The sequence below is a fragment of the Rhinoraja longicauda genome, chromosome 1 (genome assembly GCF_053455715.1).
Source record: "Rhinoraja longicauda isolate Sanriku21f chromosome 1, sRhiLon1.1, whole genome shotgun sequence".
NCBI lineage: Eukaryota > Metazoa > Chordata > Chondrichthyes > Rajiformes > Arhynchobatidae > Rhinoraja > Rhinoraja longicauda.
In genome coordinates this window covers 103,390,768-103,401,414 of record NC_135953.1, presented here as the reverse complement: position 1 = coordinate 103,401,414, position 10,647 = coordinate 103,390,768, and the positions used below count along the sequence as shown (strand labels likewise).

Below are 10,647 nucleotides of genomic sequence, written 5' to 3'. Positions count from 1 at the left end.
CCTCAAAAATATTTTCTGAACCCTTTCAAGCTTGACAATATCTTTCCAATTTCATGATGCCCAGAACTGAACAATATTCTAAATGCGGTTTGACTACATCAGGTTTCTCATATTGCTCTCGATCCTTGCATTGGCTGTCTAATGTGTGTACATTGATCTTTGACTTCTTCAGCTTCACCTCTCTGGTACCTTTAATGGTGTTTATGCTTCATTAGCTATTGTTCAAATCTACACCCAACCGTTCTGAAATCCCAATGATTTGGCCTCTGGTCTGGTTGACCAGGTGACATTTGCTGCAGTGAGGTTTTTTTTGTGTTCCTTTTAGACTTAGCTGGTACACTGGAAAACGTCTTATGACAATGAATGATATTTTTTTTAATAGGTGAATTGAAAATGGGTTGTGCTATTAATAGGCACACAGAACTGCAGATGCTAAAATCTTGAGTAAATCACAGTGGATTAACTCTGGTTCAGGCAGCATCTGTGGAGAGAAGAGCATCTTGGGAGGGAACACTATCTGGAACTTTACAACTATTCCATGATCGTTCCTCTACAGATGCTGCCTGACCCACTGAGTTCTAGTACTTAGTATTTTACTCTGGCTATTAATAATCAGAAAAAATGTTAGCCCGACACCTCAAAATTCTAATCCGTGTTGGGACTTAGTTGGTTTAGTTTAAGGTACAATGGAAAGCTTTTGTTTGTGCGCTGTCCAGTCAAAGAAGACTGTAAGAATACGATCAAGCCGTCCACATTAATTAAACATCAATCTTCATAAGTATCGTGTGGGAAAGAACTGCGGACGCTGGTTTACACCGAAGATAGGCACAAAATGCTGGAGTAACTCAGCGGGACAGGCACCACCTCAGGAGAGAAGGAATGGGTGGCGTTTCGGGTCGAGACCAAAGATAGAGCAAGATGAACCACCCTGTCGAAATCGTCTATACTGAAGTGTAAGAAAATAAATAACTGCAGATGCTGGTACAAATCGAAGGTATTTATTCACAAAATGCTGGAGTGACTCAGCAGGTCAGGCAGCATCTCAGGAGAGAAGGAATGGGTGACATTTTAGTAAGCAAAACCCGCCGTCCGTTATGCCTCTCGCAGAGTTTTGGGGGAATAGTATGTGTGATGATACCATAAAAATGCAGAATATAGCTCATCTATCAATGCACAGATTTTTGTTATTTTTCTTTTTAAATGTTTCTGCAAGTTTCTGCCTGCTAAAATGGCGCCATGTCATACTACGGTTTTTAGGGTCGAGTGGTCTATCTTGCTCTGTTCTATTATCTTTGGTCAAGACCAGGGCCGTTTTTACAGCATCATGGGCCCCTGGGCAAAGCAGTGTACTGGGGCCCCTACCGTTACTCTCCCCCACCCCCCTTTCCCTACCAGCCCCCCCCCCCCCTGTCGTGCCGGCGAAAAGCACTTACTGAAAAGCACTTAGCGATGGACTTGGGGTGCTACATTGTTGCGAAAAGTGCTTACAGATCGCTGTGAGAAGCACTTAGGGACCGAAAATGTTGCGAAAAAAGCACTTATTGAACCTACATTTTTAAAGTAGTATTTATTTATTGCAAGTCACTTAACATACACAGATCAGCATGGGGCCCCTATGCTCATGGGGTCCCGGGCAAGTGCCCATCAGGCCCATACGTTAAGACGGCTCTGGTCGAGACCCTTCCCTGAGTCTGAGACTGGTCCCCTGAGAGACAGGGAAAAAGGCTGGAGAGCAGGAGCAATCACAGAGGGGGAGCAGTGTTGCAGAACTCTGGTCAGTGAGAGGAGGAGAACTTCTTCAAAGTAGGGATTTCGCAGTGGAGCGGACGGCGTGTGTGTGTTGAGTTGGACAATGTATCCATGCACTGAATGGCCGACCAAGCAACGCTGCTCCCTCCAGGGGCAATGCGCAGGCGCACGACTCGATGGCCGGCAGGAGCGGCAGTACACGTGATGCCCCGATGACGTCGAGGTCCGCGCACACGCAGACGTTACAGCGGGGCGACCAAACACGCATGCGCGTGGCGGCGTTTTTTCCCTTCTACCGCGCAGGCGCAGTGGAGTTACCGTGTTGTCGGGCGAAGGCGACGAGGGGAGGCAAGGGGAAGGGAGGTCTGCCTTTGAGGTTTTCTGCTCACTCCCTGTATCCAACGGCCTCGAAGAACCATAGCTAAGATTTAAAAGCGTGTCCAGGTTGCAGTGGCTATGCTGGTGTGTTGAATGGCGGGCCTCAATGCCACTTGACTGCATGGGTGGGTTGGAGCAGGCGGCCTCCATCTTGGGAAGGTCGGACTAGGCAGCCGCCATCTTGGGAAGGTCGTGCGGACGTCCGATGGCGGGAGAGGCCGGGGTGTCGCTGCCTGGCGCCAGCGCCCAAGCCTTGCAGGAGGTACGGCCGCCTACACATCATTCACCCTTATAATAGGAAAGACAGGACCAGCTCCTTAAGGAATCAAGTAGAGATACACAATGTACAAAGGATATCAATTTCAGTGACTGAGTTCAGGATGACTGATGGCCAGCTGACGACACACTATTCATTCCCTAGTCTATGCCCCAACCTGATACAAAACCTCAACGCCCCCAAATCATGCGGTAGCAATCCCACATGTTTTTCTGAGTAGAATAGGTGTTTTCTAGGATGGATTGGAGCTGAGCTTTGGCCAATAGTTTTTTTTTACATCTTTGTGCATATTCTTGAGTCTTATATTTCCTGCTTTGTAGACTTCAGTTAAGGAGAATAAGGGATTTTCGCAAGGACTTGAAGAGATGCACATTACATCAGTTTGCCATAAAAATGGAAGACCAATCTGGAGGCCCAGAGTAGGTATGTTGGAACAAAGACAATCTGAAATTTGCCATTACTTATCCATAACACGTGTAACCTATTATCCATTTTCTATATTAAAATAATGACTACATGTCATTAACTGCATTTTAGGATAACCTGAGATTGGGAAGAATACTAAAGAAATGCAAACTAATCTTCACCCCCCCCCCTCTTCCCTTCCTGTCATTATGCAATGTGCTGGGAGGGGTGGGGAAGGGGAGAAACCTCAGAGGCAGGGCAAAGTATGCTTGGTAGTAGGTGGATATAGGCAGGAGTGATAGGCAGATGGTTGGAACAAAGGCAGATGGTGTGAGACAGAAGAATTGAAGAGTTGCAAATTGTGAAGCCAGAGGAAAGGAAATGGGTGCAAATCCAGGTGCAGCACAGGGAAGGAAGGGGTGGGATAGAAAAGGGTGGGGGTTGTTAGAAGTCACCTAAAAATTGAGAATAGAGAATATCAATGTTCAACTATTGAGTCTTGTTTGAACTGCCACGCATAAGGTACAAAAAAGAGAGGTTACCTGGAACATACAAAGTCTGTCAGTAACTAAAGATACAGATTAACATCATAGCCAGAATTACTGACCGCTGCATAGCAAGAAAAACAAACTCCTTGGTAAAAGAACAGAGTTTCTTCTTCACAGTACAACAAATCAGAGCCGTGTATCTCCTAATCTTGTGACTGTACTTCTACCACCCATCCATCATGAGATTGGCTTTGGGTGGGTAGATGTCTCTTGTAACTGCTGGAGGAACTAATATGATGTAACTATGCATGGACATTGTTCTCAATTTAAGGATTTGTCGCATACATTATTTATTCCTGAATGAAAATGAAAACTTGGGTTTTTATTGTTGCACACTCTTGCCAAAGCTGCACCAATTTTGGAATTTTCCAATTGGAAAAAGATGGTTCAATCTATTACTGAGTTAGTGGTGCATCTTTAGTACTCTACTGTTCTTGTATGTAATTGGAGTTTTTTAATCAAGTATACATCCAGCTCTCTTCTGAAAATTAAAAAAAAATCTTTGGGCAGAACATTCCAAATCCTAATCACTTGTATTTGGTTAAAAATCAGCATCTGCAATGCAGTTCCTTGTGTCGGTATTTAGAAGATATTTTTATTTTGTCGTTTCTGGTTGTTGTGGCAGTCTGCTTAAATTTCTCTTTAAAAATTTGTTATCAGCTTTTAAAAATAATGTATTTATCTAAACCCTGCTTAATTTTAAATGCATCAGAAAATCTCATTGTAGCCTGGGAAAAATAATCTTGCCTTCAATGAGATGTGTAATTTCTCTGTAAACATTTTAACAAATTTCTTCTGTACCCTCACCAAAGATATTGCTCTTAAAACATCATGCCCAGAATTAGGCTTCTGAATGAGAGTAGTAATTTACTGTCAGCTAATGTTGAATATTGGAAAGAGTACGGGGATATAACGTTTAGATTGTATCCATGTCCATGACAAACTGGTTTGAAAACACCCATACTGATTTCATTTAAGATTGTAAAAATGTAAAGTCAGTCATATTGCAAGGAAATAGGCCCATCGATCTAACTTGCCCATGCTGACCAAGCTGCCCTATCTATCCTAGTCCCATCTGCCTGTGATTGGCCCTTATCCCTCTATTTGTGTACCTGTCTAAATGACGTTTAAATGTTGATTTAGTATCTACCTTAACTACCTCTTTTGGCAGCTCGTTCCATACATCCACCACCCTCTATGTGGAAAAAGTTGCCCCTCAAGTTCCAATTAATCTTTAGTCACTGTAAACCTATGTCCTATGGTTCTTGTTTCCCCTACCCTGGGTAAAAGACTGTGCATCTACCCTATCTGTTGCATTCCTCCAGGTTGGATTTGAATGCAATAAATGTCTAAACAATTGTTGTAAATTACCATGCATCATCATTAAAAATAGTTGTCAAAATTCTTTAATTTCAAATATCCAATATTTTCGCTTTTTTAATAGATCGGGCAAGGAAGGAACTGGATAGTGTTCTTGATTTAGATTCTCAACATTTGGAACGACAGGTCACACATCTCTCTTGGGCAAAAGATGAAAATGATCAGGAAGATGATGATGAAACTGATACTAATGAATATTCAGATAGTGACCTGAGTGACTATTGCATTTCATCATCTCCAGAGACTACCCAAGTGGCCGGAATGGCTGTTGAGCTATTTTCTGAGAAAGAGAACTGGGAGAAAGAAATTAATGAAGCTTGTCCCTATGGTAACGTGTTCGTGAAGGATTCAGCGATTGAAAACCTTTTGCTAAATGTCTTGTAAAGATTGAAAATTGCTTCTATATTACTGCATGTTTAGCCTGGGCTGTCTTGTGTTTTATTGGGGATTTAAAAAATAGTAGCAGCTTGGTTTATGGTTTGTGCAAAATCAGATATATGGATAATGGAGATTAAAATGGTATTAGGTCCTCCCGGTGACCATGTAGGTTTTATCCGGGGTTTTGGTTTCCCTCCACGTTCCAAAGATGTGCACATTTGTAGGTTAATTGGCTTCTGTTCATTGTCTCATATGTAGTGTAGAACTAGTGAACATATGATCACTGGTGGCTGTGAAGGCCAATTCTCTGGATGCTTTCAAGAGAGAGCTAGATAGAGCTCTTAAGGATAGCGGAGTCAGGGGGTATGGGGAGAAGGCAGGAATGGGGTACGGATTGAGAATGATCAGCCATGATCATATTGAATGGTGGTGCTGGCTCGAAGGGCCGAATGGCCTACTCCTGCACCTATTCTCTATTGACTCAGTGGGCCGAAGGGCCTGTTTCCACACTGTATCTAAACTGAACTAAATAAACTTCTTAGTTTAGTAAAATAATGCTGGCAGATGCTGGTACAAATTGAAGGTATTTATTCACAAAATGCTGGAGTAACTCAGCAGGTCAGGCAGCATCTCAGGAGAGAATGAATGGGTGATGTTTTGGGTTGAGACCCTTCTTCAGACTGGTGCCCCCTGACATCAGTCTGAAGAAGAGTCTCAACCCGAAACGTCACCCATTCCTTCTCTCCTGAGATGCTGCCTGACCTGCTGAGTTACTCCAGCATTTTGTGAATAAATAAACTTCTTAAGAGCTTGTTATTGGCTCGGTTAGTGGTGCACTTCAAATCTGGTTCATGAAACTTCTGCACTTGGAAGAATAAGTCATTTTGGCTGTGGTTTCAAGCATCATGTTAATGATGGACTCTTGGGAAAGATGAAGCAGACTGGAAGACAGATTGATTGCCGGTTTATTTCAGGCATTCAAACCTGAAACCTAAGAGCCCATTAGAGCTGGGAGAAAAAATCCCTACTTCTGGGTGTCACACCTAGAAAGGATTTCATGCCCTTAAAGTGCAGAGGAGATTTACTGTTCTTGGACCAGAGCTATAAGACTTGAACTTCATTGGTTACATGGAGAAACTAGAGCCTTTCTGCAGTAATCCTAAAGGCTGTGGAATGTACAGATTAATGAAGGGTTTTAATAAACTAAGGAACTCGAAACTGTCCCCAGTAGAACATAGAACATTACAGCGCGGGAATGGCTCCTTTGACCCACAATGATTGTGCCGAACACGGATGCTAAATTAAACTGATTTCATCTATCTGTACATGATCTATGCCCCTCTATGCCTTGCACTCCCATGTGCCTATCTAAAAGCCTCTTAAACATCACTGTTGTATCTGCCTCCACCACTACCCTTGGCAGTGTGTCCCAGGCCCTCAGGACTATCTGTGTAAAAAAACAACTTGCCCCACACATCTTCTTTAAACTTTCCCCCTTTCACTTTATAGCCACGCCCTCTAATGTTGGACATTTCTTTCAAGGGGGTGGGGGGGGGGGGGGGGTTCCAACTGACTTACCCTTTCTATGCCTCTCATAATTTGATATACTTTATCAAGTCTTCCCTCAACATCCAACATTCCAGAGAGAACAATCCAGGTTTATCCCAACACCTTTCCATGTAGCTGAAACTCTCTGATCCAGGCAGCATTCTTGTAAACACTGCATACAATACTCCAAGTATGGCCTAACCAAAGTCTTGTGAAGAGCTGCATCGTGAAGCCAAATAGAGCTACGTTATATCATCAGTAGTAGTACGTGGGAAGACTATTAGTCAGGGGAGGCATCTGAGATCATTGGTGAAGGATGTGTTGCATCACATAAAATAAATTTGGTATTTTCTATTTTCCAATGGGAATTTGATAAGTTAAGAGGAGATTGAGGGCGTGCAGCGTAGGTTTACTAGGTTAATTCCCGGAATGGCGGGACTGTCATATGTTGAAAGACTGGAGCGGCTAGGCTTGTATACACTGGAATTTAGAAGGATGAGAGGAGATCTTATCGAAATGTATAAGATTATTAAGGGGTTGGACACGTTAGAGGCAGGAAACATGTTCCCAATGTTGGGGGAGTCCAGAACAAGGGGCCACAGTTTAAGAATAAGGGGTAGGCCATTTAGAACTGAGATGAGGAAAAACTTTTTCAGTCAGAGAGTTGTGAATCTGTGGAATTCTCTGCCTCAGAAGGCAATGGAGGCCAATTCTCTGAATGCATTCAAGAGAGAGAGCTAGATAGAGCTCTTAAGGATAGCGGAGTCAGGGGGTATAGGAAGAAGGCAGGAACGGGGTACTGATTGAGAATGATCAACCATGATCACATTGAATTGCGGTGCTGGCTCAAAGGGCCGAATGGCCTCCTTCATCTATTGACTATTGAAAATGTTGTAGTGTCGATGGGAGAAGAAGTACTGGTAAGACCAATTGTGTAGCTATTAAAGAAGAGATAAGGTTGTGATGTGTTTGCATGTACTTATCATCCTGTTCAATAAATAAAACGGGGTGAGATAAACAAATATTCCACAATTAGGTTCCACATGGAAGGTTGATTAAGAAGGTTAAATCGTTGGGTATTAATAGTGAGGTTGCAAGATGGATTCAACAATGGCTGAATGGGAGATACCAGAGGGTAATGGTTGACAATTGTATGTCAGGTTGGAGGCCAGTGTCTAGTGGAGTGCCCCAGGGATCTGTGTTGGGTCCACTGTTTGTCATTTACATTAATGATCTGGATGATGGTGTGGCAAATTGGAGTAGTAAATATGCAGATGATACTTTTTGTGCACAACCCGCAGGCATTGCCACTTTCATTTCACTGCACATCGAGTATGTGTATGTGACAAATAAATTTGACTTGACTTGACTTGATACTAAGATAGGTGGTGTAGTTAGTAATGAAGTAGAGTTTCAAAGTCTACAGAGAGACTTGGGCCTTTTGGAAGGGTGGGCTGAAAGATGGCAGATGGAGTTTAATGCTGATAAGTGTGAGGTGCTGCATTTTGGTAGGACAAATCAAAATAGGACGTACAGGGTAAATGGTAGGGAATTGAGGAATGCAATGGAACAGAGGGATCTGGGAATAACTGTGCATTGTTCCCTGAAGGTGGAATCTCATGTGGATAGGGTGGTGAAGAAGGCATTTGGTATGCTTGCCTTTATAAATCAGAGCATCGAGTATAGAAGTTGGGATGTAATGTTAAAATTGTACAGGGCATTGGTGAGGCCGAATCTGGAGTATGGTGTGCAGTTCTGGTCGCCAAATTATAGGAAAGATGCCGACAAAAGGGAGAGGGTACAGAGGAGATTTACTAGAATGTTACCTGGGTTTCAGCACTTAAGCTACAGAGAGAGCTTGAACAGGTTGGGTCTTTATTCTTTGGAGCGTAGAAGGTTGAGGGGGGACTTGATAGATTTTTAAAAATTTTTGAGAGGGACGGACAGAGTTGACGTGGGTAGGGTTTTCCCTTTGAGAGTGGGGAAGATTCCAACAAGGGGACATAGCTTCAGAATTGAGGGACAAAAGTTTAGGGGTAACATGAGGGGTAACTTCTTTACTCAGAGGGTGGTGGCTGTATGGAATGGGCTTCCGGTGGAAGTGGTGGAGGCTGGCTCGATTTTATTATTTAAGAGTAAATTGGATAGGTATATGGATAAGAGGGGATTAGAGGGTTATGGTCTGAGTGCAGGTAGATGAGACTAGGTCAGGGAGAGTGGTCGGCGTGGACTGGAAGGGCCGAACGGGCCTGTTTCCGTGCTGTAGTTGTTATATGGTTAATTAGAATTATCACGTCTCTGATAACGGCACAAAAGTCTACTAAAAATATATATACAGAAATTGCTCAACGTTTCCAGTATTTCTGTTTCAGCGCTGACTAGCACATTTTAATGTCCGGAGACTGTGATTAGGTGTAGTTTTCTTTTTTTCTGACTTGACCAAGGTCTAAAAGACTAACAAAGTCTCTTTAAAACAAAACATTTTTATTTGAAACTTCAGCAATGTTCAGTAGTGGCACTGTGGATCAGCGGTAGAGTTTGTTGGTTAATTGGCTTCTGTAAATTGTCCCTAGTGTGTAGGATTGAAATAGTGTACGGGGTGATCGCTGGTCTGCGTGGATTGTGGGCTGAAGGGCCTGTTTCCACACTGCATCACTAAACTCTAAACCAAAACTAATTGCGACAAAGATGCTACATTTACATACTGATCAACAGATTCCCTTCAGAGTAAGTTACGTCCCAAAAGGGAATAATTTTGAGAATTGTAAACTTTAGTGCTGCTGCACTTTTGTAGGTCACATTAAGATGATCCATTTGTATGCTGAATGAATCTATGCATGAATTGTAGCTATTGGAAAGCCCCTTAACTGGTGCGATGTGCTTTCTTCCAGATGAAAATGACCTGGAGGTGATCACTAGAAACCATGGTTGTGAAGTACCTCTTGTTTGGCAGGATGGGGACATGTACAACCCAAGCCATGAGCACGTTCCCTCATCAAGAGCAAATATTGTAGAAATACCCATTGTACAGGGACAGTTTGATGATGCTGATCAATAAAGTTGGGAATTCACATCCTCTGTTTCTTGATTCCCCAACCCTGGGAAAAAGATGGGGTGAATGCACACAATCTATGCAACTCCTGATTTTATACACCCATATAAGATCATTCTTTTAGTCTCCCTACGTCAAGGAATAAAGTCCCAGCCTGCCTAACTTCTCCCTTTGTTTCCTGGCAACATCTTTGTAAATCTTTCCTACATTCTTTCCAAGTTTATAGTACCTTTCCTATAGCAAGTGTATGAATATAACTGCAGATGCTGGTACAAATCGAAGGTATTTATTTCACAAAATGCTGGAGCAACTCAACCGGTCAGGCAGCATCTCAGGAGAGAAGGAATGGGTGATGTTTTGGGTCGAGACCCTTCTTCAGACTCCTATAGCATTTCCTATAGCAAGGTGATCGAATACCCCAGTATGGCTTTGCCAACGTCTTGTACAACTGCAACATAACACATAACTTATAATAGTTCCAGCTCTGCTTAGTTCATCCCAGCCTTTATTGTGGCTCAGAAATGGGAGAGATGAATGGGTAGGGAAAGAAGGCAGGCGGAAATGCCCCATTCCTACCCAGCAGAAGATGCCTGCCACTGCCAGCAAATCAATCCTGGCAGTTCCCAATATCCGTGTTGTATGTAGGGAATGTGTCCATAGTCTGTTCATAACCCAGGGGGGGGGGGGGGGTCTGCAATCTCTAGGGGTTTACGGTGGACATGAAACTTGTGCATATTTGTGAACCATGCTTCACGCATTTGTAACATTTAAAACATGTCCAATTGTTGTGGTTGATCGTGTTTCTTTTCATGCTTTGTACAGTAAAATTTCGTCTGAAATTTGACGTCTCAAATAATATTGATTGGTTGAATGTTTATTCAGGAGTTGGACAAGTCCCGCGGTACATTTAAATTACTAGATTTAATTGTTAT

At 42.9% G+C, this 10,647-nt stretch overlaps 1 protein-coding gene across 2 annotated transcripts; it reads left to right on the top strand.

Annotated features, from left to right (window-relative positions):
- Positions 1 to 2,068: 2,068 nt before the first annotated feature.
- Positions 2,069 to 9,734, top strand: LOC144600207 (uncharacterized). 2 transcript variants are annotated; one of them, XM_078411714.1, is made up of 4 exons: positions 2,069 to 2,211; positions 2,725 to 2,827; positions 4,802 to 5,065; positions 9,555 to 9,734. In XM_078411714.1, the coding sequence occupies exons 1-4, from the start codon at positions 2,206 to 2,208 to the stop codon at positions 9,719 to 9,721; spliced, it is 540 nt and encodes a 179-aa protein (XP_078267840.1). In that variant the 5' UTR covers positions 2,069 to 2,205; the 3' UTR covers positions 9,722 to 9,734. The 2 variants fall into 2 exon arrangements, with proteins under 2 accessions (XP_078267840.1, XP_078267828.1); XM_078411702.1 differs by having other exon boundaries at positions 2,069 to 2,389.
- The last annotated feature ends 913 nt before the right edge of the window (positions 9,735 to 10,647 follow it).